Source organism: Xenopus laevis, chromosome 6L, assembly GCF_017654675.1.
Source record: "Xenopus laevis strain J_2021 chromosome 6L, Xenopus_laevis_v10.1, whole genome shotgun sequence".
NCBI lineage: Eukaryota > Metazoa > Chordata > Amphibia > Anura > Pipidae > Xenopus > Xenopus laevis.
The window spans coordinates 110,215,228-110,242,758 of record NC_054381.1 but is presented as its reverse complement, the minus strand read 5'-3'; the positions used below and the strand labels follow the sequence as shown (position 1 = coordinate 110,242,758).

General features: G+C 39.1%; 1 protein-coding gene across 1 annotated transcript; it reads left to right on the top strand.

The window, feature by feature from the left end:
* Window positions 1–1,671: 1,671 nt before the first annotated feature.
* Window positions 1,672–24,916, top strand: impa2.L (inositol(myo)-1(or 4)-monophosphatase 2 L homeolog). Its single transcript, NM_001114798.1, is given in 8 exon segments — window positions 1,672–2,019; window positions 11,249–11,382; window positions 14,756–14,860; window positions 19,408–19,453; window positions 21,108–21,216; window positions 21,796–21,904; window positions 22,002–22,153; window positions 24,463–24,916. Coding segments are annotated over 8 exon segments (930 nt in total). The 5' UTR covers window positions 1,672–1,860; the 3' UTR covers window positions 24,579–24,916.
* Window positions 24,917–27,531: the final 2,615 nt, after the last annotated feature.

Sequence of the window (27,531 nt, the reverse complement as noted above, 5' to 3'; positions counted from 1 at the left end):
CAGTGGATTGGCATTTTCTCCACCAGTGTGTTTACCAAAAAATGCCTTGTATGACACAGTCCTAAATGTTATCAATACTGATATGCATATAAAACTATTTGCTAAGTCTTAATGCAGGATATTTGAGTAAATCAGCCATAAGGTACTGAGCAAAACTAATGCTAAGCCAGACATTGCGGATCTCGGCCTGCACCTGAATACATTGGTGCAGGCAGACGAGAACAAATCTTGTGTTTCAGTGCTGATATCCGCCGTATCTTTATGCACCCCAGTCAAAGCAATGTATTCGGGGGCAGGCACATTGAGCAACAGCAGAGGAGCAGATTATTAGCCTACATTTCTCCACAGGCTGAGATAAGCAACATCTGACACTAGCCTAAGAAATGGTCCATTTAGAGAGCCACAAAGGATCAGAGCAGTAAACAATAGAAACATTTAGTACTCAATGATTCTCATACAGGCGTGCAGTGACAATCTGTGAGTTCTGGCAAATGCCAGAGGGGCTGCTGTAAGATGCCATAGACAGTCAATGTGAAGTGGGCTGGAGGGGGACTGGACAGACCTCTGTGCACTTGATATGCCAGGGCATATTTTGAGTCCCAGTCCTGTCCTCATAGTATAAAAACTACAGAACTTGGCACTATATCAGTGTAACTAGATTATAGGATAGGAATGTAAATATATGCCAATATATATATGCTGAGCGGGTATACTCTCCACCCAATGGGCCCGTCCAAACAGACTCTGCACTACTGATGCACCCCCCTGACCCTGGACCCCCTCCAGCTACTGTATGTAAAAATAGGTGTGGGTGGCATTGCAAAAGCTGCCTTGGGAGGGTATTATATTATATTATGAGGGCTACAACATTGTGATCCAGAGGGTCGGCTGTAGTGGAGTCAGAGAAGATATGGAGATATTTAAATTGAAGTTAAAGGACAAGGCAGTGAGAGAGTTACAAATGGGAATTACAAATGTATGGGCAATTGTAAAGGCAGTAAATCTGAAATCACCACCCCAGCCTTATTAGGTGATTTACCGGCTAGAGTCGTGTTGTTGTCCATGCAAAGAGCATGAAATATGAAACAGCAGGAAGTGAGTGATGGGCGGCTCCTGATAACTTCCTCATCTACACCATCAACTGGTCCATAGAGCACACTGGCAGACGAAATGTTCAAACCTGCCAAATGCTCCAACTGGCCTTTGTACATTGTACATGGATATTGGTTGTGACAAGCCACCATACACATTCCTACACACCATTGGTATGACCAGTTTTACTTCCACACACAAGCTGCTCTACTTCTGTGAACTTGAATTGTGCCACACACAAAATGGATGCTGAGGTGATTATCAGCTCATACAGGATAACTCGCTGGAATAATTATTATATAACAATGACACAATTGTTTTGCCCATCCACGGTGGTTTAGGCAATGGGGTTGCTGGCAAGCAGGAAAGCTCAGCTAATATCTATGCTGTACCACATGACAGACAACAACAAGCAGAGCTTCCCTGCTGCCGACGCGCCAATGTATGTGAGCCCCGCCCTCTTCTCCCCTAGGGCGGGTATTGCAGTAAGGTTACCATAGGGCTGCTTTGCTATGGGGCGGGGTTTTGTGGACTAGAAGACAGGGAAAAGCGACGCGAGTGGAACAGAGGCAAGGGCGCGGGAGGCTAGTTGCACGTATTTAGCTGGGGAGCAGTTGTAGGAAAGCGCAGTCTGTACTGGGAGAGTCGCTTAGAGGGGGAGCCGGACTGCGGAAGGTTACTCTATCATACTTGCTGAGGTCTCTTGGCTGCCATTGAGGAGAGCGCAGCCTGAGCATCACGTATTGTTAAGAGCAGGAATAGACAGACATGAAGCCAAGTGAAGGAGCCGGGAGGAGCGCTCTCCCAGCTGACGGACACGGGGACAAGGCAGCGCCCAATACACTTGCCGATGGCGGAGAGGCGGCTGAGGATCCCTGGAAAGAATGTATGGAGACGGCAGTGCAGCTGGCCCTCCGAGCCGGACAGGTGAGCAGCAGCAACATCTCTAGACACGTGATAGGGGGCGCTGTGTATATTACATTAGGGCTTCTGTACCGCAGAGAGTTCAGTTGCTGGAGGGCCGCAATTGCCACTACATCAGCATCCCCCACTACCTCTTACTATGAATCACACACACTGAGCTTGTTTCTCCTGTCCAGAATGAGAGGCTCCTCTAGCTGAACACGTGAGAGGAAAGCGTAGATCACAAGTGTTACTAATTGCTCCTCCGCAAAAGCTTCTTTTATCTGTAGCAAGTTTGCCTTACATGTCCATTCAGATCCCTGACATCCTCTGGACCTCTCCTCTGATTATTACATTTTATAGGGCAGTTTTTGTTCCTAAAGTGCAAATGTCAGTTTCACAGCAGGGATCTGAATCTAATCAGAAAACAAGTACTGCTATGGGATCTGTTATCCAGAATACTTGTAACCTGGGGTTTTCCAAAACATTTAAACCATAACCCTTTATTTTTACCTCACCGGAAGTGCGGGCTAATAGAGCACTTTATATTGAAAGTGCTGATTGAGCACTTTTTTTTTATTTTTGAGGAGGAGGCAGAAATTTACCCACACAAAGAAAAAAGGGGCCCACCCTCTATATAAAGTTATATTGAAAGCAATGAGGGGACTGGCCATCTGTAGTCAAGCCCTGGCTGCCAGATTTCTAAGTATTTGGCATTAGTATTTAACGGAAAGTTAAAAGCCTCTAGTATTCTTGTATTTATCGCACTAGACTTGGTTATATCCCAACAAGTATTCCAGATTTCCGGTTCGAGGGTGGTCTTTAGGTCCCTTTCCAAGAGTGGACATAGGGGTGTTCTCTTGGGTGAGATATTCTAAGGCAGGGGTCCCCAACCTTTTTTACCTGTGAGTCACATTCAAATGTAAAAAGAGTTGGTGAGCAACACAAGCATGGGTTTGGGGTGCCAAATACGGGCTGTGATTGGCTATTTGGTAGCCTTTATGTGTATTGGTAGCCTACAAGAGGCTCTACTTGGCACTGTACTTCATTTTTATGCAATTAAAACTTGCTTTCAAGCCTTGAATTCAAAAATTAGCAGCTACTTTGAAGACCCTGAGAGCAACATCCAAGGGGTTGGAGAGCAACATGTTGCTCACGAGCTACTGGTTGGGGATCACTGTTCTAAGGGTAAGCTATAGTTTAGTAATCATATGTTTGCACTGGGGTGGGTGCACACACCAACTTTCCAAAAAGGTTAAATTACCTTCAGCTGTCTCCCAATAATTCTTTAAAGGAGAAGGAAAGGCTAAAAGTAAGTAAGCCTTATCAGAAAGGTCCATCTAAATATACCAGTAATCCCCCAAAGTGGTGCTGCTCTGAGTCCCCTGTCAAAAGAAACACTGCATTTCTTTCCTTCTATTGTGTACTCATGGGCTTCTGTATCAGACTTCCTGCCTAGAGGTGCTCCGCCAATGAGGCGAGTTGAGGCTGTTGCCTCAGGCAGCAGCGCCCCACTAGGTACCAGGGGCAGCAAAAATGCTGCTCCTGGTACTTTAAGAGCAAATTTCCTGGGGAGGGGGGGCAGCAGCAACTGCTGCTGCCTCAGGCGGCGGGGGGGGCCAGGATCGCCCTTGCCTTCATCTTAAACCTCATTGCCCTGGGCAAGAGCATGCTCAGTTTGCTCCTCTTCCCCCCCCCCCCCCTCCCTTCTCTACTGTAATCTGAGTCCAGAGCAGGGAGAGAATCGGGCAGGAAGTGATGTCACACCACATTAATACTGCAGCTCCTATCCTAAACAAACAGAGAGCTTCTAGAGCTTTTTACTCAGGTATGGTAAAACATTCTACAGAATAAATATAGCATTCTAGCTTGCACTATTGTGGCTAATCTATTGGCAATAAAATGCCTTCTCCTTTAAGGACCTTGCATAATGTATTAACTGAGAGGCCCTAAATCTTTCTGCTAGGGGGAACTCTTGTTGTGAACAAATTATTGATTCTAGTCTTTGGACTGCTACCATTGAAAAGTTACTGGGTTTTGCTCAGGTTCAAACTCTGAATTCTGGATTAATGGAGCTGCTGGGGTCCATGGGAAAATCGGTCCCACTGAGTATCTTACTCTGTCCCAGATATTTACAGTGGTGTCCAAACATGGGTTATTTGTGCGGGTCCCCCTTTTAGATCAGGTAGTCCATAAAAGGTTCTTATGCATTAAATGAGTCGCTATAGTGTTTTTCTAGTATTGTACATTGAGGACCTGCGTGCCCTAAGTGTAGGGCAGGTAGCACAGTCAGTTGGGCTGCATAGTAATAATGGACAAGGTTAAAGGGATACTGTCATGGGAAAAAAAAAATTTTCAAAATAAATCAGATAATAGTGCTGCTCCAGCAGAATTCTGCACTGCAATCCATTTCTCAAAAGAGCAAACAGATTTTTTCTTTTATATTCAAATTTGAAATCTTACATGGGGCTAGACATATTGTCAATTTCCCAGCAGCCCCATGTCATGTGACTTGTGCTCTGATAAACGTTGATCACTCTTTACTGCTGTACTGCATGTTAGAGTAATATCACCTCCCTCCCTTTTACCCCCAGCAGCCAAACAAAAGAACAATGGGAAGGTAACCAGATAACGGCTCCCTAACACAAGATAACAGCTGCCTGGTAGATCTAAGAACAGCACTCAATAATAAAAACCCATGTCCCACTGAGACGCATTCAGTTACATTGAGAAGGAAAAACAGCAGCCTGCCAGAAAGCATTTGTCTCCTTAAGTGCAGGCACAAGTCATATGACTGGGGGCAGCTGGGAAATTGACAAAATGTCTAGCCCCATGTCAGATTTTAAAATTGAATATAAAAAAATCTGTTTGCTCTTTTGAGAAATGGATTTCAGTGCAGAATTCTGTTGGAGCAGCACTATTAACTGATTCTTTTTGAAAAAAATATTTTTTCCCATGACAGTATCCCTTTTAAGGAAAGGCGTAAAGGATTTTCCTATTGCCCATGTTGTGCTGTAATGTTTACCCCTAACGTGGACTCACTGTCAGGTCGCCATATAAATTCAAAATTCAATTTTAAGACTTTAACGATTTCTTGTGGGAGACTGAGGTGAAGGGCTTCAGACTTATGATTTATTGAAACACCTGACATTTGTCCCAGTAAATTATACAATTTGGAGAGAGAAGTTAGTGGTTGGGAGAGCAGTAGTGTTACATCACCTGCTAACAATGATATTTGATGTTGTATTCAGTTGATCCAAAGCCCATGTACGATATGGGAGAGAGGGGGCAGCCCTGGTAGGTGCCTCATTGCAAAGTGAAAGCATGGGATTTGAATCCCATTGAAGTTACATTGGCGCTGGGAGAGTGGTATAAAGCAGGATTGGAATCTTGTGCCTTGGCCCCATTTCTGTACTATGTAGTGCAAATATGGCCAAGTAAGGGTGTCAAACGCTTTACAAATATCGACCTTTAATATCATGGCCTTTGTAGAGGAAGCCTGGGCCTAATGAATTAATAACAGAAGGGGTCGTATGCATCGCCAGTAAATGTTAACTTCTTTCCTATGTGAGAGCATGTTTATTTGCAACCCAAGTCATGTTCCAAATATTTTATTCAGTGGGTATATACAGATAGCCATACTTTCCTCCCCCCCACCCTTCACATCCAGCAGTAATGTCAAAGCCAACTGTGTAAATTAATATATGATGACTTATTTGATTATGTGTGTGTGTGTGTGTATATATATATATATATACATACATACATACATACATACATACATACATACATACATACATACATACATACATACATACACACACACACTGTGGAGCATTAACAGTAGGGTTCTTAAACACTTTTTGGATGTGGCTCTTCTGCAGTGAATAAAGAGAACAAATATAACATGCCATGCTTGGGGATAGCATCACAAAAACTGTCCGTATGACTTTACTTGGAAAATAAAAGCAGGTATAGTAACACCAGCCTAAGCTGTATATTGCTGCCCAACTTGCTTCCCCTGGCTGTAGTTAAACTACTCTTTCAGTTCATATTACAAGTTAACACTGCTTAGGCTAGTTGTTAAATACAGAGTTTGCTCTTCTAATGTTTCATTTTGCATCTTATTTACAGTACTTTCACATGCTGACATGTCATTGCATCCATAGCAACTAAACATTGGCTTCTGCTACATTGTTTTAACAAATAGGCGTACAGAGAATACAAAGAAACAAACAGATCCTGTATTCAGTAGCGGTTTTAATATATATGGGAAAGTTTCTTATAATTACATTTTATTTCATTATGCAAAATAGTTGGTTCTCTTTTAACCAGGACTGTGGAGTCAGAACATAAATCCTCTGACTCCAGCATTTTATCACTGCAATTTTAAAGCTATATGAAGATGGTGTCGGAAGCTAACACATTACCCTATTGGTCATCCAAGCCTATCCCTGTCAACATGAATGGTGACATTGTTCAAGTTTGGGTCTAAATCTAGAACTACTATGTCATTGTGACATTTTATTTATTAAAGGGATGGTTCACCTTTAAGTTAACTTTTAGTATGTTATAGAATGGCCAATTCTAAACAAGTTTTTTCAATTTGCCTTCATTTTTTTCTTTTTCTTTCTTTTTATAGTTTTTTATTTATTTATATTTTTTGTTTGAGAACGTTGTGGTGTAATTTCTGTGTTCCACAGATTTAGAGGACCCTAGAGCTGTTATGACACATTGACAGTGAGGCTGGGCATATTGTGTGTATCTATGTCTGACAGTCATAGGCAGAGCGTTTCCCATGCTTTATATGGGAAGGGGTGACCGTTTATGTTGAATATATATTTTTTTTTAACCAGAAAGATGCTTTATTGAATATCACAGGCAGCGATACAAAAGGAACGTAGTAGAACTGGTACACAATTCTCTGGGCTCAATAAAGTATAAAAGTACAAATTACAGCAGAGTCAAGCGTCATTATTCTGGTTATAGTGAAATCACAGTAAGAAATAAGCCTATAAAACACAAAAGAATACATAAAAAAAAAAAAAAGAAAAGTTAACTGTTATGCTCTTGAAAGAACTGATAGGCAGATCTAAGGGGTGTTCCCCTATTCAATGCAATATATCTGTTGCACCAGATTGAGAATGGGATATAGAATGGGTCGGATGCAAGATATGCTGTGCGGCTTGGCTGTGAGACCTAAATCGCTGCCAAGGCGACCATATGACATCATGGGCCTCTCTCTTATTGTCATTGGTGGATGCCATCGCCTCCATTTGCTCATGAGTGGAAAGTAGAGTAAAGCGCTCCTGAAGAGAATAAGTAGCGTTCAATTTCCATTTTCTTGATATGATTGTAGCAGCAGCAGTAAATATCAAACAGCAATTTCCGTTGTGGCGGTTTCACAGAAGAAGGGAAAGCATTAAGCAGAGCTATTTGAGGCTCAAAGGGTAAAGTCCAGTTTAGCTCATCGTGCAGGAATTGAAATATCGACTTCCAAAACATCAGTACTTGAGGGCACTCCCACCACATGTGGTATAAAGTGCCGGGAGTATCGCACCCTCTCCAACATTTGTTGTCATAATTACGGTTAATATTATGAATCTTCACAGGTGTGAGGTGCCATCTGAACAACACTTTTTTGTTTATCTCAATGTGATTAGTGCATCTTGTGGCTCCTTGGGATGCCACAAATACTCTGTCCCATTGTTGAGGGGTGAGGTGGATGTTTAAATCCTGTTCCCATCTCATTTGGTAGAGAAGTTTAAGCTCTGGATCTTTCTGCAGAAGTAACTTATAGCAGTCGGATAGCACTCCCTTTCCATGTACACTTTCTCTACAGAGAAGTTCCATGTGTGTAGACCTTCTGGTGGTTTTAGGGCTTTGGAGATGGGACTGCAATAGATGAGTGATTTGCATCAGTGGGAATTTCGCGTTGCCCGATAGTTGATATTTTCTTTGAAGGTCATCAAAATGTCTCTGTGTGTTAGCAAAGTAGAGGTCTCCTAGTGAAGTAATGCCTTTAGCAATAAGCTCGTTGAGGTTTATGTTTGGGATCAATAATTTAATTGCAGATATCGGTGTAAGAGTAGATGGAAATGGAAACTCCCCAAAGCTGTTTATTTTGAATATTTTAACATGCAAATGCAATGCTTCTGACCCACTGCTCTAAACTACATCATGAATTAATCAGATCCCATCTTATTCAGGATTTAATTGTTTGTTTATTAACGTGTTTTATTGTCCATCGTTGGAAGGTAGTCATTTTAGTTACTGGTGGTACCTAATAAATTGTCACCTCCAGTGTGTTAATCTTTGATTCAAATGTGACATTCACTGCTACAATAGATAAACATTATTAAAATAAGATGCAAACATAATTTTTAGCTGCATATTGGGCCACAAAACTGACTCCTAGACTTTACCTGTAGCATCTTAAAACTTTTAAGATATACTGAATTCAAGTTTGCTGATGCATTTGATTATGATTGCTTGCTTTGTTTTGCATAGGTAACATTGCTGTGTAGGAGCTTTGACTCATATCCTGAAACCTGTGGTTGACTGCAAACAATAGGCCCCTAACTTCAACACTGTGACGCAGTTTCTGCATTTTAAAATTAAAAATGTGATAAGCACTGTATTGCAGATTATAATATCTAGTTTTTCCTTTGTAGCACACATGATTTTACTCTTCCCTCTTCAGGATGTGCACACAAATTCTGCCATTACTACACTTCCTTCCTCTCACGGATTCTCTGTTATGGTCGCTCGCCTTATTCGCTCACTCAACTTCTTGCCTTTGGTAGTAACGGTCATAAAATAGAGACAATATAGGCTAGACAGTCATGTATAAATAGCGAGCAAACCATAGACTCTCTCTTCTCGGTTTTGGTCTGCTGCCATTTTTATGGGGTTCAGTGTAGTAATTTAATGCTGAAATGTGACTATTGCCATCAAATGAGTGACATTTTAGCTGTTGCCACTGATAGGCATCAAATGTTTTGCATGAACATGGCTGTAACTGAAAGAGGACACTTGTCCTTTTTAAAGCAAATTTACTTGCCAAAAACATTAATGTGTTTTTTGTTTTTTGTTTTTTTGACCCCAGTATAAAAGTGGCCATACACTGGCAAACTTAATCTGTTGATTCAGGCTGTTATCTGCCTGTCTATGGAGACCGCTGATGGACCAAACCAAATGAGAGCTGGGAAAGTTTGATCTTCGAGACCAGATAACTGGCGGTTATACAAGTGGTCGGAGGGTGGACTGCATTGCTCCAACCGCTCGTATACCCATCGCTGCAATGTGATCTTTGACTCTAGGGCCAAGGATCAAATTCAAGCCAGATATCTTCCTCCTTGGGTGGAAGAGTGCTTGTTTGGCTTCCTCACCAAATGAGTAGATCTTTTAGTGTATGGCCACCTTAATTTGACCAGTTATTCTGATCATACATAATGCACTTCTCCTGAAAGGGCATGGGACATATTCCTAGGTCAGCCCATGTGCTATAATGTCACAATTGCAGTTCACTGCTACTAAGGCAGTTTAACACTGTGTTGTATATTCACTGGGACACTAGCTTATTATCCTCTACACTTTTGGCATTCTGATCCAGACCTAATGCCATTCTGCTTCTAACTCGCCTGTAGTAAAAGGTATTTGTATCTGCTGACAGCTTTTTGGAGGCAAGAAGTGTTCCGTGAAACACCTAGAGACTACTGCCAAACTCCCATTTCAGCTATCTTTAGATGGTGTTGCACTTTCAGTGAACTCACTTGGCACATTGAGGCTCGCTGACTGTAGAACTTTAGGATGTGACGACTCCACAAGCTAATGGAAGTGTGCCCACCAAATATGTGTACCATGAGACTGTTCTCTTTTAATAATACTTCCAGAATTATAATAAATGAAATACAAAATGTCCACTGTTTCTGTAATCTATTAATCCTGTGGATTCTACTATAAGGGCCTACTGTCTAGCATATAGAAAATGTGCCTGCTGACTGCCATAGGAAATGTAACCCTGCTGAATCCTAAATTTTTAACTTTTACTATCTGGTTAAAATAAAATGTCAATTTTTAACTTTTACTATCTGGCTCCTGGCCTCTTCTGATGTTCCCTGGTGCCTTTTTTTATTGTATATTTGACTTACCCAATGCATAGTAACACAAGCCCTATTCACTGCACAAGGTGGGATGCTGCCCTTTTAAAGGGGAACTTTCACGAAAATGAAAATTTAATAGAAGCTTCATCCCACTGAAATAAAAGAAACTTTGTAAATACAATCTATTAAATATTCTGCATTGTTTCTCAAATAATCAAGTTTATCTTCACTATTCCTCTCTAAGCATCTGTTTCTCCATTTTGTGTTCACGCAGCAGTTGGGTGTCATATATTCATTGACAGTTAGATCCAATGTATTTAATAGGGGGGCTCCTTTTGCCTAGAAGATGTATTCAAGCTCACTCTATTAAAATCAAGAGAAAACGTGTCTCTTTACATGCAGAATTTGTGCAAAAGGCAGTTACTTTGTTAGATTTTGTTTGTACTGGAGTCGGTTATTTGAATGAGCTCTAATACATCTGCTAGGAAAGGAAGCCCCCCCCCCCTATAAGATATATCTAAATGTCCGTGACTATCTGACAGCCAACTGCTGCAAGAAGACCAAATGAAGAGAAACAGATGCTGAGAAAGGGATAGTGAAGATAAACCTGATTATTTCAGAAACAATGCAGAATATTTAATAGATTGTATTTACAAAGTTTCTTTTATTTCAGTGGGATGAAGCTTCTATTAAATTTTCATTTTAGCGATTGTTCCCCTTTAAGTAAAATGATGTTACTGTAGCAAGTTTATTTAAACCGTCGTAAAATTTGTGTGTATGTCCTTGCACAATTCAGTAATATTTCAGTGGTTGGCAGAAGACTCAGTTTAATACAAGCTTCTTTCTGTAATACCCTTCATAAATTTAAACTAAACACTGAACTGTACAAACCCAGATACTGTAAAAAACAGACATCCTGGAGGGTGTTGTACTTGTACATGACCACCATACTCAGATTCCTTTAGGATAAGGTTCAGCAAAAATTCTAGTGTCATAAGTCAGCAGCTATTGCTCTATATCAACTCAGGTTTGTGTTATTTACCTATTCTCTGTGCCTATTTCTGCATTGTTCCTTGGCTTGACCTTGTGTCTGCCTTTGTGTTGTCTAATGGAGCAGAATCATGCTGGTGACAATGTCTTCTTTACAGGTCGTAAAGAAAGCGCTGACTGAAGAAAAAAGGATCTCAACCAAAACATCTGTGGTGGATCTTGTCACAGAGACTGATCATTTAGTAGAAGATCTAATAATTTCAGCACTGAAAGACAAGTTTCCCTCACACAGGTATGCTGCTGTAGCCCATGTCACTGACAGTAATAGCATTATATAAGTATGCTATATTGAATCTAAAAAATCTGTACAGATATGGGACCTGTTATCCAGAATGCTCGGGTCCTGGGGTATTCCGGATAAGGTGTAATTTAGATCTCCATACCTTAAGTCTAATTAAAATAATGTAAATGTTAATTAAACCCAGCAGGATTGTTTTGCCTTCAATATGGATTAATTATATCTTAGTTGGGTGCAAGGTACTGTTTTATTATTAGAGAAAAGGAAAAAAAATTAATTGACAGTTGATCTCGTATTGGTGCTTTTGGCTTCCTAGACGATATCTGATCTGGGATCAGTCCAATTTGATTGAAAATTCCTGTTGCGCAAAGTCCAACAAGGCCATGAAGGCAGTGTCTTGGTCTTTAATCCCCCACCCCCAATGCATTTATTGGGAGGAAAAGCAGCAGATTAACCTAATTTTTCCCCACTTGTTGGCAGCTAGCATAGGTGGCTGTGAAATCCAACAAATAAACTGCATGGAGTTGAAGGAACATTAACACCAAAAAATGAAGTGTTTTAAAGTGGACCCGTCACCCAGACACACAAATCTGTATAATAAAAGTCCTTTTCAAATTAAACATGAAATCCAATTTCTATTTTTTTTATTAAAGCATTCATAGCTGTTGTAAACTCATTTAAAAATCTCAGCTGTCAATCAAATATTGTCTGCCCTGCCTTTATGCCTAGGTATAGAGGCGGGGCAGACAATTGCTTTCACTTTCCATTCAGCACTTCACCGTTTAATTGTGTAACCAGGGCACGGAGATGGACTTCAGGTCCCCCATTCTGGTGCACAAACAAGATTCTGAGATGATGGAAGGCTTGTCTTAAGAACAGTGTGCACAAAATGGCTCCTGCCTGCTTGCTATAATTATGAGTTTCCACTCTGAAGGAAACAAGATTTAAATAATTTTATATAGTGTAATTAAAGTTCATTTTGCTTGACTAATGTGATAAAATAGGATTTTGAATAATTTGTTTGGGTGACGGGTCCACTTTAAAGGAATGAAAATATAATGTATTGTTGCCCTGCACTGGTAAAACTGATGTGTTTGCTTCAGAAACACTACAATAGTTCATATAAACAACCTGCAATGGTGGAAATTAAAAAAATGTCTATATGGCACATGTTAAATAGTGGATAACAGAACACCATTATGTTCTACAGAGCTTATCTGCTGTGTAACCTGAGCATTTTCTCCTTTTAATGGCTGCCCCCATTGTTACACAGCAGCTTATTTATATAAACAATAGTAGTGTTTTCCAGCATTTTAACAAGGCAGGGGAACAATACATGATATTGTGTTACTTTAAACCACTTTTATTTTTTTGCTGTTACTGTTCCTTTAAAGAGAAAGCAGCTCTCCAATATCTTGAGACAATTGCACACCATGTTTTTGATAATGCCACATCTGAACTTCACAGATCAATTAACCACTGCAATTTTATACTCTCTGGTAAACACACCTTCTTCCTCTATAGTCCAGGTTTGGTAATGTTATTTATGAACTAGAACTGCTCGCTCCCTGGCTTAGCAGACTACATATAGCAATCCAGTATTGTGCAACATTAAACAAATGACGGAAACATTCATAGTATATAGTTAAACTATTACCTCCCTTATGTTAGTTTATGATATTAGTCTATTTTGTAAGAGTATTGTCAGAAAAGAATTTTAATGTCTCAGTTGATCCATACATTTTAACTGTATTCGGTTTCCCTTTTAAATATGATTACCCATTGTTTATTTTTGTTGATGGGTTTTTGTGCCTGCAAATCAACTGAACTTTATGGTTCCCAGTCATCACCTTTACCATACCCAGTGACACAAGGACTGCTATAAATGGTGATTCTGTGTTAAATGTAAAATAAAGCCCTTAATTTGAATTCTCTGATTCTTATATGTGTTGCTGACTAATTTTTTATAATGGAATTGGAGAAACTACAGCTGAGGCATTCTTTTTTAGGCTGGCCAAAGAACAGCTTAGTTTGGTTATTCTCCATTAAGACTGATCCTACCAAATGTTTATTTATTTATTTTGCCCCTTGACCCAAAGCTAGGCCTCTCTGCTATGTAAACTGCTGAGCCATGTATTTTCATTAAGTATGAAAACCACCAACCACCGTAGGTGTGTGTGTCCTTCCTGTTCTATATTTATATCACCCGCTTGTGAAAACAAAGGGGCTTTTTGTACTATTTTCTGTATCCATGGTTAGTACATCTGTGTAATAATCTTGCAGGGTAGGGTTTGATTTACTGCAAACAATAGCAGTTTATTTACAGATTGAATAAGACGCTTTTAACAGTAAATTATCCTTGCAAACTTATTTGGGTCATTAAACAGTCTCTATGGAGACGTGATTAACTTATGAGGAATGGTTAATAAATAAGGTCTTTGTTTCTTACTGATTTAATGAATATGTAGAAATGAGAAATATGTATAATGAATCTAAAGCATATATAATATAGGGCTATATTGTTAGTTAAAAATGAGGTCAATCGCCTTCATTTCTGCAATGAAAATAAAGTATTTGAGCAACTGAAATATCCTAATATGGTATCTCTTGTGTACTTTGCTATCTCATTCTGAGCAGTGTACAAGCAGAGAAAATATTTACTACATATTAGGGATGCGCTGAATCCAGGATTCGGCTCGGGATTTGGCCAGTATTCAGCCTTTTTTAGCAGGATTCTGATTTGGCCAAACCCTTCTGCCTAGCCTAACCGAATCCTAATTTGCATATGCAAATTGGGGGTGGGGAGGAAAAACACGTGACTTTTTGTCACAAAACAAGAAAGTAAAAAATGTTTTCCCCTTCCCACCCATATGTTCGGATTCGGTGCAGTACTCAGCCGAATCTTTTGCCAAGGATTCGGGGGTTGGCCCAATCCAAAATAATGGATTCGGTGAATCCCTACTACATATGTATAACTATAGATACACTTAACAATAAACTATTAGCTCAAGGCAATGGCATTTTTACTGTTGGTCTATTTGACAAATCCTGCAGTTCAAAAGTGTTACAAAAATAACGTTGCTTCTGAAGCCAGGCCCTGGCACACAATAATATATACTTCCCTTGTTTTCTGTCCAAATGTAAGACTTGGGAATGCTTCTAAGGGCACTAAAGTAAATTTATTTGAAACCATTTCCATCTAAGAATTATCTTTTATCATTCATCTTCTTTAAGTATGCAAAGTGAAGTTTTCCAAGTTTAATCAAAATAGTTTAAAAAAAAAAAAAAAAGTGAAATCTATTGTATCACAGTTGCTGATACATCCATTAATCCTTTCTTTGATTACCAACCTATTCTCCTTGTCTAGATTTATTGGAGAAGAATCTACCGCTGCAGGTTCTAAATGTATTCTTACCGACAGCCCAACGTGGATTATTGATCCTATAGATGGAACATGCAACTTTGTACACAGGTATTTTTTCCTTTGGCAATTTTGCCTCTCTACATTTTAAGGCGTTCATATTTGCCTTATCCCAAGTATTCCTGGCTTGGACTTACAAATTCACAATGTATACTGTACTGCATATGTGCAAGTGTCACTTGGAAAAAGGACAACATAAAGTGACAGCAGAGTGCTCATTTGTTTCCCCTGTTCTGGTGCTGTATATTTCCTAAGGAGCTATGGTTCAGGGATGAGAGAGCTGCCTTTAAATCTAAAAGTAAACTGGGTTAAGCCTGTTTTTGTTTTCAGATGTCTGTTTCATGTTCATAGAATAACAAGGAAACTGGCAATACTTAGTATAAATGAATATTGTGGGCAAAATATGCCTTTTGTTTTTTCATCTAGCATGTCACTTAGTGTTTCCAAAAATATACATGGTTCATATGTATCCAGTTAATCATTACTGTTATTATATATAGATTGTGACAGTTCTTAAATAATCCTAATGGAAAGTTTTGTGTAATGCACAATGCGACTTTACTGAAACATCATTATTGTAGAGGGTAAAGTGTAATGTAAATCAAGCTCATAAGGGGTTTAAAATCCTTCTTGTGTTAACCCTTTAAGTGCCAGCAGAATTTCACATTTTGGTTAGGCGAAATGCCAGCCGTTTTTGAAACATTTTGTGCTCTCTCACTTTAGGGGCATTTTCTGAGGGGAAACCTATAGTTTACCTAGGAAAACTATACATTGTTTTTTTCGGGAGAAACCGAGCTTTCTAAATCTGCCTGAGTTTTCATGTATTTCCACCTGTGCAAAAAAATTTATAGTACTAAATACCAAAAAAAATGAAAAATTACCATTTTCATCGTATATCAATTTATACCAGAAAAATATTTAATGTTACGGATGAAAATCCAACTGATTTGGAAAGCCTTATGTCTCTCGAATGTGCCAATACCAGATATGTATAGTTTTAGGGAGATTTAGGATTTCTGTACAGCAAAAACTCCCGGCAGTATATTACCGAATTTTGAAAGCACTAAGGCAGAAAACGGCATGCTTTAGATTCCAAGGCAAAAAATCCTGAAACCGTAGGTTTACCCCAGAAAACCATACATTTTTGAAAAGTACACATTCTGCCGATTACAAAATGGGTAACTATGTCTCTCTACTCCCAACTACCAAACATAAAAGCTTGTCTGAACATAGCGGTTTTTCAAAAAAAATTCTGAAAAATCATTTCAAAGGTTTTATTTTGCTGCTCCGCATATCCCAAACTATATTAGGTACCAAGAAAAAGCACCTGAAATATGATTGCCAGGGGTCCACTGAACAGTTTGATACCCATTATGCATAGGTTTACCAAAGTATCTGGCATTTAGAGACATCAATATGAAGTTAGCACATCCAAATTGTTCAGGACTTTACTTCAGCTACTGAGAAATCAACACATTGACTGCATTTTTTGTGGGGTAAAAACACAGAAATATATGTTTACCCCCCAAACCCATATATTTTTGGAAAGTACACATTCTATTGAAGCTAAAATGGGTACCCATGCCTTTCTGCTCCAAACTACTGAGTCGCAAGGCTTTCCCAAAATTGTCGGTTTTGGTGAAATATCTGAAAATTGCCTCAAACCTTCAACTTCCCAGCACCATATCACCCATGTATCATTACGTACTAAGAAAAAGCACCCTAAATATGATTGCCAGGGTTCCTCCAAACAGTTTGGTGGCCATTGTTCATAGGTTTACCAAAGTATCTGGCATTTAGAGGCCCCAAAATGAAGTTAGCGCATACAAACAGTCCCGTGGGTAACTTCAGCAAATGAAAGATCAACACATTTACTGCATTTTTGTGGGGTAAAAACACAAATATATGTTTACCCCCCAAAACCCATATATTTTTGGAAAGTACACATTCTACTGAATCTAAAATGGGTACCCATGCCTTTCTGCTCCAAACTGAGTCGCAAGGCTTTCCCAAAGTTGTCGGTTTTGGTGAAATATCTGAAAATTGCCTCAAAGCTTCAACTTCCCAGCACCATATCACCCATGTGTCATTATGTACTAAGAAAAAGCACCCTAAATATGATTGCCAGGGTTCCTCCAAACAGTTTGGTGGCCATTGTTCATAGGTTTACCAAAGTATCTGGCATTTAGAGGCCCCAAAATGAAGTTAGCGCATACAAACAGTCCCGTGGGTAACTTCAGCTAATGAAAAATCAACACATTGACTGCATTTTTGTGGGGTAAAAACACAGAAATATATGTTTACCCCCCAAAACCCATATATTTTTGGAAAGTACACATTCTACAGAATCTAAAATGGGTACCCATGCCTTTCTGCTCCAAACTACTGAGTCGCAAGGCTTTGCCAAATTTGGCGGTTTGGGTGAAATATCTGGAAATTGCCTCAAAGCTTCAACTTTCCAGCATCGTATTGTCCATGTATCATTACCAGCATAAAGCATCCTAAAAATAAACATAGGTGTCTACTAAACAGTTTGATGCCCAATGTGCATAGATATACCAAACTATGTGGCGCACAGAGACCCCCAAATGACAATATGTATAGACATTTTCACCGCTGACGCGCTGGCTGCTGCAATATAACCACCCGGTGTGTGTATTATGCGACATTAGACCACCTAACAGTACAGAGACCCCAGAAAACCATATATTTTCAGAAAGTACACATTCTGACGAATCCAATATGGGTAAATAAGTGTTTCTACTGCAAACTGCCAAACTGAAAAGCAATGCTGAACATAACGTTTTTTATCAAATTTCTGAAAATTGTCACAAAGCTTGAATTTTACCCCATTATATGCCCCACATTTCGTAACTTATCAGCATAAAACATCCTAAATATGAACGCCAGGGGTCTACTGAACACTTTGATGCCCAATATGCATAGATATACCAAACTATGTGGCGCACAGAGACCCCCAAATGACAATAGTGTATATACATTTTCACGGCTGACGCGCGCTGGCTGCTGCAATATAAGCACCTGGTGTGTGTAATATGCGACATTAGACCCCCCTAACAGTACAGAGACCCCAGAAAACCATATATTTTCAGAAAGTACACATGCTGACGAATCCAATATGGGTAAATAAGTGTTTCTACTGCAAACTGCCAAACTGCAAATCAATGCTGAACGTAACGGTTTTTATCAAATTTCTGAAAATCGTCACAAAGCTTGAATTTTACCCCATTATATGCCCCACATTTCGTAACGTATCGGCATAAAACATCCTAAATATGAACACCAGGTGTCTACTGAACACTTTGATGCCCAATATGCATAGATATACCAAACTATGTGGCGCACAGAGACCCCCAAATGGATATATAGTAGATAAAATTTACAAGGCAAAACAAAATAAGGCAGTAAAGAGTGAAATGCAAAAAAATCCAATAAAACCACAAAAATCAATGTTTTTTTTCCAGACTAGTGTTATCGGCCGTCAGAATCACAGTTTGAATATTTTAGCTGGGCCAAACAGGTTATACGGCTAGAAACAAGTGAACACAACATATGCAGAGCTGAAAATGCAATAAAATGGCTAAAAATTCAATAAAATGGCTAAAAATGCACCAAAATACCCAAAATTGCAATATAATCACCGAAATAACATACAAAAGGTATTGCACAGTACGGTTAGCGAATACGCTATTCATAATGGCAATAAAACATTTTTCTCAGCCAAAAAAAGAGACGATGCGATAAGAAAAAAAAAAAAAAAAGCCACAATACCATTTGTACACACGCACACGCACATAAATGGCAAATTACATGTTATGTGTGTGTGTGTAAGTGCAGTGAGTGTAAGTGACCCCCCCCAATCCCCAAAAATGTGTGTGTAAGTGTGAATCTAAGTGTGTATTACTGTAATAAGTGTGTGTTGGTGTGTTTGTGTGTGTAATTGTTGCACTAACCTGAAAAAATCGCTGGAGACTGTTGCAGGCGATCAGGAAGCGCCCCTGGAAGACATCTGCGTCGTGGTTCCTGTCTCTGTGCTGTGGGGGCGGAGATCGACGACGCAGTGCAGGCTGCAGCAGCAGGACACGTAAGTGACACGTGCCTGCTGCTGTTTTTGGGCCTCTGGGCGATCGCGCCCCAGGGGCCACTCGATCCCCTGCTCTGCTCGTTGCCTAGGGGCAGGGGATCGAAGCGGAACGGAGCGAGCGGCTCTAACAGCCGCTCCTCCGCTCCAGAACCCGGAAGTGCTGCAGAACGTAGAATCTACGTTCTGTGGCATTTCAAGTTACTTTTCCACAGAACGTAGATTCTACGTTCTGTGGCACTTAAAGGGTTAAAGGGGAATTTTGTTGTCTTAGAACAAATTCTTTTTATTTTTTTTAATTGAAATTTTACAAACCGTACAGTGCAAAGAATCGAATGAGAACAATTTTCATAATTTCAAGGCAATAGTTCTGTACAGTAATTAATTGCACAATACAGAGAAAAGGAAGATTTAAACCAACAATTTTTGGCAGTTATTTTCAGTAGAATAACCTATGAAAAAATTAAAGCTTAATAGTTACTGTGTTTTGTTTCAGGTTTCCTCCGGTTGCCGTTAGCATTGGATTTGCTGTCAATCGAGAGGTATAAAAAGTGTTCTGTAAGTTGGTAACCTGAGATTCCTAATGGCATCTCATAGGGGATGGGTAAGAGGTGAATTAAAATTATTTACTTTTTTTTTTTTAAAGACTTGGGTGTCTTGGAATTCAGTAGTGTTTACAGTTTTACAAAATTACTGATTTTCCTGTGGTTGTTTTAATTTTGCACTACATTTCTTAAACTTCATCTGTCACTTAAATATATAGTTTGTCCAGATTCCCCTTTTATGGGTGAAACATTGTGAGGTTGTGGAATGCACTGCTGTGGAATGCACTGCTATTGTGATGGCAGATTTTATTAATGCTTTCAAGAGGGGCTTGGATGATTTTTTGGACAAGCATAATATCCAAGGCTATAGTGATGATACAAATATTATAGATATTGGTTGGTTTATATATGTTGGTGTATATATGGAGGTGTGTGTGTGTGTGTAGGTGTGCACTGGGGTTTGTTTGAGTTGTTGAACTTGATGCACTTTGGCCCTGTTTTTTTTTTTTTTTTTTTCTCCGACCCAACTTAACTATGTAACATAGAGCAGTCTAGTCTAGCTGAGGATGTTTCATTGACAACTGCACTTTGCATGTATACTTAGCTAGTTATTTATAAGTGTACAAATATTTATAAAGCCAAAAGCTATTTATTTAAACTACACATTTTGATGGGTCTCTATCAAAATCTTTGCCAAATCCAGATAGACAACATTTATTGCATGCCTTGTAAGAATCATTAGATACTAGACCACATGTGCATGTATTGTCACTTTAGGATATCCATTTCAAGACACCACCATGTGATCAGTCTGCCATGATAAAACATTTTCTTCTGCCAGTTCCCCCCCTTTGATATAAGTGAGACGTTCTGCAGTTCCCCCTGCACTCGTATCTGAAGAAGGGAATGATTGCTGTTTAGGTATCCCTAAGGTTGACCAAATTTCATAATAAACATATATTCAAGCAACTGTCCAATCATTTGAATAGTTTTATATGGCCCCCTTTAATAGACCCCACTTACTGCAGAAAGATCAACTTCCATTGTGAAAAGGACATTTTGAAAAGGTCTATAATTAATTAGGATATAGGTATACCCAGTGGCAAAACTAGAGAATTCCAGGCCCCACCACTAAATAAAATCTTCAGAGGGACCCAGCACACGGCTGCCCCTGCTTAGGGGTTTTTACCTCTATGGAGAAAGTCGACCCTGCTGTCTGTGCCCATCCCCCCCTCGTGCTAAAAAAACCTTACATTTTTTTATGCAATCGTTTTGTTCAACCCACTGAATTAAAGCCGAAAGTCTGCAGTTCAACTGCATCTGAGTTGTTTCATTTAAAATTCCTTGTGTTAATGTACAGAACCAAAATTAGACAAAGGTTGTCTCTGTCCAAAGATTTATGGACCTAACTGTATATGTACTTAGCTGTGGGAATGCATAGTAACCATAATACAGAGTATATACGGGGTCTGGTAGTTGCTAGTGCGATTGTGATCCATGTATTTGTAAACTCTTTTTATGTGAAGAACTTGTATTCTAGTTTTAGTGTCACATTAATCAGCCTTAGCTTAGGTAAATGGGATTTAGACTTGGGAAGGTAATGTGTTCTTTTTTTTTTTTTTCACACAAATTTGGGCAATTTGCCCTGAAGCTTGAATTTGGAGTGATTTATCATTGCACAAATGGAAAAATGTATACTGGAAGAAAAGGTCATGGTGCTTTTTGCAATCAAGAGAGACTCCATGTGACACAAGAAACTGGTAAATGCTTGTCTTTTCTTTTGTTTACTGCTTTAATTTTTTTAAAGCTATTTTGATGAGAATACTCAGTACAGTAATGGATTTAGGAACAGCATGTTTCTCTTGAGCCACTGCTCCAGGCTGGTAGAAGCAGATCCACGCCCTTAAGCATCGCTGTAAAATTGCATTGTCAAGTACAGATTCTGCTCGGTTACACAACAGGGAGCCAAACGTGAATCAGTCCGAAAACATGAAAGCAGCTGTTTTTGGGTCGATCCATGTTCTGCTCCATTTTCTTTAGCCGAGCAGAGGTGGAAGTTGTACTTGTCAATGCAGTTTTACTAAGGCGCATAACTGAGCGGATCTGCTTTTACCAGTCTACGAAAAGTAAAAACTGCAGGCTAAGAACAGCGGAGCAAAGCTCCATGTGCCCTCGGCCTTACAGTTTAACTTATGGAGAGCACTTGCAGAGCTGGTTTAACCATTACCAGCATGCCACTAACTTACAAATAAATAGATAGATAAATAAATCAAATTGTTTTTTTATATACAGTATATCATAGTATTAAAGATTTTTGCTATCTTATCTTCTAATTTTAGGGATTAGAAACTCGTTAATTTTAACAGAAATTGGCCCAAAACGTGATCCAGCAACCTTGAAATTATTCTTGGGTAACATGGAAAAACTGCTTAAATTCCAAGCTCATGGGTAAGAATTGGTTTGTTAATTTTAATATATTTTTAGCATCAACTTCCTACCAACCCACACACTGTAATGCAATTTGTATTTACTACATGTAATGTAGGATTCGTGTGATTGGAAGTTCCACCTTGGCTCTTTGTCACATGGCATCAGGTGCTGCTGATGCCTACTACCAATATGGACTCCATTGCTGGGATTTGGCTGCAGCAACTGTCATAATCCGAGAAGCTGGAGGCGTTGTGATAGATACTACAGGTAGGTGTGCGGCCCTGCCAAGCTAACCGAAACTATATGCAGTACTTTCCTGAAACTGTACCCGAGCAACATTTCAGGTGAGAACTGCATAAAATTCATGTGTGCTGCCTTTATTTAGGGCCACAATTGTCCTTTGTTATTTCTTTATTGCGCACAACAGGAAAGGCAAAGGAAATTGCTTCCTGGGTAAAAGGGCCATGATATACAAAAAAGAGGTGGAACATAATACATATAAACTGGTAGATATAATCAGAGATTTTACTTGTATGTATTGTCATCATATAAATAGGTTTTTATTGGATCAGATAGTCTTTCAAGCAAAGTGTTCCCAGTGCCCTTTTGTACAGTATATAATATGGGATACTTGATCCGGAAAACTATTGCCAGAAAGCTCCAAATAGACACCATTTTATGCAAATCATTTTTATGTGCATATAATAGATAAGAGATAGATGGATAGATATGGATGTTGGATCACCATATTGTATCTAAATAACACCAAATCCCAAGCATTCCAGATGGAATCCTATGCCAATATAGAAAACACGCTGGCTTTTGAGAAGTACAGAATTTGCAGTGCTTGGAATAGAATAGATCTGTTGTGGCCTATTTAGTGCTGAGGCCAAACACTAGACTGCATATGCAACTGACCTAGTTTCTGTAGTCGACACAATTAAATCTCACAGCAAGTTCTGCATGGTCCTCAAAAGATGCTCCTGCCTCTGTTTGGAGCTGAAGAAAATCTATCCTCCTAGTATAAATAGAAGATATATTATCTATATACAAAGTAGTGGGGCATAGATTATTGCTGTAAAGAACATTTCTTCTCCTTTTTATTATTCTGGGAGTGGGAGTTGCCATATATTATATCTCCATTTAAGGCAACCTGTATATAACAACACACAGTTTTCATAATGATACTGTCTCCTCTGGGGCAACCAGATAGTTTATTAGCACTTAAGATTGTGATTTCCAAAAAAAGGCATATATTCTTGTGTTATGCACAATTTTGTAATTTTTTTTTAGCAGGTGTTTAGGTTTATGGCTCCAGTCCTTCTTGTTTTATTCCACATTTTATCAGACCTGCATGTGCAACCTGCATACTTAATAAATACATCTTACAAGTTGTTGAAAAAAGGCACTGTCTGAGGAGGGCAATAGTAAAGCTAACTTCTAGTAAACAAGATATTGGATATCTGACATCCATCATTATCTATGGATGTCTGATATCTATTATATCTGCCCCCAGCTTTCAAAAGGCACTGTGATGGATGTAATTCTATAATATACACACACACACACACACACACACACACACACACACACACACACACACACACACACACACACACACACACACACACACACACACACACACACACACACACACACACACACACACACACACACACACACACACACACACACACACACACACACACACACACACACACACACACACACACACACACACACACACACACACACACACACACACACACACACACACACACACTTTCACAGTATACAGGCATGGGACCTATTATCCAGAATGCTCAGGACCTGGGGTTTTCCAGATAATGGATCTTGCTTTATTTGGATCTTCATACCTTAAGGGCGACTAATCGCCTCTTCTGTGGGGCGACAATCTCCCTGAAACTGCCTTCACCCTGCCCGCCGCCTGCTAAAATGACAAAACTCCAGCGCCAATGCACTCGTGCCACTTCGATTGCCGAAGTTGCCTCACGAGGAAACTTTGGCGACTTCAGAACTCGAAGCGCCACGAGTCTGCCCGTGTGCTTAAACCTTAAGTCTACTAGAAAATCATGTAATCATTAAATAAACCCAATAGGCTGGTTTTACCTCCAACAAGGATTCATTATATCTTAGTTTGGATCAAGTACAAGCTACTGTACAAGTATTACAGAGTAAAAGGGAATCCTTTTTTTAAAAATTTGGATTATTTCATTATAATGGAGTCTATGGGAGATGGCCTTCTGGTAATTCGGAGCTTTCTGGATAGCGGGTTTCTTGATAACTGATCCCATACCTGTACTATATGCCTGCAAAAAACATCACTATTAGCAAATTTACTGTCTTCCCTTATGCTTGCCAGTAGATTTCTCATTTTGTCTTTATGTGCATATCCTGTAAAAATCTGTGCATACAGAAAATTGTCTTATCTGACCTTCCTCAACATACAGCTAACAATTAGACTACAGGGCCACAACTCTGATACTTGTGTTGTCTGCAGGTCCATATGTGTCATTTGATGACTTTCTATATGTTCATGTATATTTTGTTTTTAGGGGGACCTCTGGATCTTATGTCATGCCGAGTGATAGCAGCTGGGACTATGGAACTAGCACAGAGTATAGCACAAGAGCTACAGACTATTGACTACGGCAGAGATGATGAGAACTGAAAAATAGCTGACGTTCTTGACAATAACCTGGTTCTTTAAGAGATCTGCAACGGAGTACGACTGGAGTACTGGATATTTTAATGGCTTATCTAACTAGTACATAGAGGCTTTTGTTTAGCACGCAGCTGTTTATATAAAATGTAAGGGGGTTATTTGTTGTGGGTTTTTTTTTTCTTTTTTAACCGTAGTTTTTTTTTTTAATTTTTCAACGTGTTTCAGGGGTAATTTTTAAGTCTTTATATATGATCTAACTGTTTTCACAACTGTCCTGGAGTTATAATCTAATATGTTTTGTGAAATGTGGAGCTTAAATTAAACTTTATTTTTTCACTACCTCAGGTACCTGATGTTTGTCATGTTTAATATAAATATTGTCTTGTTATATATATACAGTGTATATATATATATATACACACACACACACACACACACACACACACCCCCCCCTACCTGTGGTTTTCCAGATGAGGGATCTTTCTGTAATTCGGATCTTCAAACCTAATGTGCTGGCAGGTGGGGAATTAGTCAGTCAGGAAGGCTGCAAACCTCTTCAAATTGGTCAATGGACCTCCCCCCATTGACTTATACAGGAATTCGGCAGGTTTAAGGTGGTGAATAGTCAAATTCGAATTCTTAAAGGGCCAGAAAACCGAATTCTAATTTTTTTTAAAAAAAAACTTGAATCGAGTTTGGATAATTCCCTAGTTGAACTTGACAGTTTTGACCATAACATTTTTTTAATAATTAGAATTTTTAATTCTTTAATAAAACTGCCCTTTAATATGATACCCAGTCAAGAAAATACGGTTGTACAATATATGTATAACATCTCCCGAACTCTCTGATCTAAGAAAAGGGGTAATTTACTACACCACAAAGTGGATACGATTGCCATGTTTTCCCCCTATAATTTCTTGCAAGGAATGCAGCATAATTGATTCACTTGCACTTTGATGCATATCACATACAATTGTACTAAACATTTCCAGGGTAGTTGGGAGTCATTTCTTGTTTTAAGCATCAGTGACATACGCTTTGTACTTTTGGCACAACGGGACAATTGATACACACACTGTGGAGCCCCTTGAGTTACAACCTGGTTCAGAGGTGCTCCCCAGTGTCACTAGGCATTGCTGTAGGACATTTAGAACAGGAAGGACTGAAGTGTCAATCTTGTAGTTTTACTCAATTCTAGGGGAATTTATAAATTGTGGTTCCACAATGCATTGATATACAGTATGGACTGGCACATAATTGGCACCACATGTATTTTGTCTACAGTACAAACATAGGCATTTACACGTTACCATAACATACAGTGTCGGACTGGGAGACCAGGGGCCCACCCAAAAACCTTTATACGAGGGGCCCACTCTAAGTATTATTTTCTTCCTCTCCTCACTCAACCTCTATTCTTCTATTCTCTTTTCTTTACATACTATAACCTATTATTCTATCTATTTAGCCTCTTTATTTTCATAGAAATAGGGAATGGTCATGAAATAAGCCAAATGTTTAGAAGAAGGAGGGCCCACTGACACCTGGGCCCACCGGGAGTTTTCCTGGTATCGCGGTGGGCCAGTCCGACACGGAACATAAATGGCAAATTAAGAAATATCCAGGGTATAAGGCGTTGTTTATCTATAACTTTTTTTATTTAGGAAGTTGATGTGAAATTATTTGGCAAATATGGTATGTGCATCATTTGTGTGCTATGGGGTCTAATAAATGTATCAGACTGCCACACACTGTGCTTAACTAAACCTGAATTTTGTTCTCAGCTTGAGTGAATGTTACAGGACCCTAGCAGAAATGGTCTATAGAGTATGGGAAAATAATGTATGGGACTGGCATCACTGCCAAAATGATTGGTTTGTTATAAACGTGGGGTGATTTCTTGGGAAAGTTTTTGCTGACTACATGCGAGCAGTTATAAGGCTCCAAACATGTCTTTGTGGGTGCAACTGCTGGTGAGACTGGTATACTACACACACACAATATACCACTTCTAAGAAGACCCAAGCCTTGCTAAAGGACCCTGCGAGGCCAGAAACATTGCCTTGTCTACTTTGCATGAGCCAATAAAATCGCACAACTAAAGAATTGAATCACTTAATTAGTGTGCAGCAGCTTTCCACAGTAAAATCAATGGCAATGGTGCAAAATGATGATCATGTCTGTGCTGCTGATTTCACATTTACAGGTTTTCTTTTAACTTCTGCCATGCCACATGTTTACTGGCAACACACAGCACAACAACCTGGCGCAGAAAGTGTTAAAAAGTTTAGGACAGAACAACCAATAATGTTTTTCCTAGTGACTAGGTGAAAGTGTTGGGCTTTTTCTGCTTTAGACACTCTGAAACTCTTCCAGAGCTGAAACAATCTACTAAATTTATAGAAGGGGTTAGTCATTGTGGGAAAGAGTTTATTCTTAAAATTTGTTCATGAAACACTAAAAAAAGCATTATAAAAACAAACTGCAGAACAGAGAGCAGATCCAGTGACCTTCCCTTTTATGTCTGTGTTTCCTATCGAGATCAAAGAGCAACAGAAGCAGCAGAGCTACTGCTAAAAAAAAATCATTGTGTAGCCTTTAATCTAAACCATATCTGGCATTTCCCCATTCTCATTTATTTATAATTGCAAATATTTCAAATATTTACTATTAGTAAAGTAAAATGAATATTTTTAAATAGATGTAATCATTAATATTTGGTACATCTTGCTGACCCAAGTTATTGAGTTACTGTAAATAAAAATATATACTGTATGTGCATGTATCCACTCCACTGACATCAGCCAATGTGTTTTATAATAATAATGATTTTGTGTTTTTCTTTTGCTATATGCTATAACGTGTTCGGGGGAGGATTACAATAAAATGATAATCATAAATTATAGATTAGAAAAGTGAGGGATTCCTAATACAGCAGTAATCCAGGGAGCATATT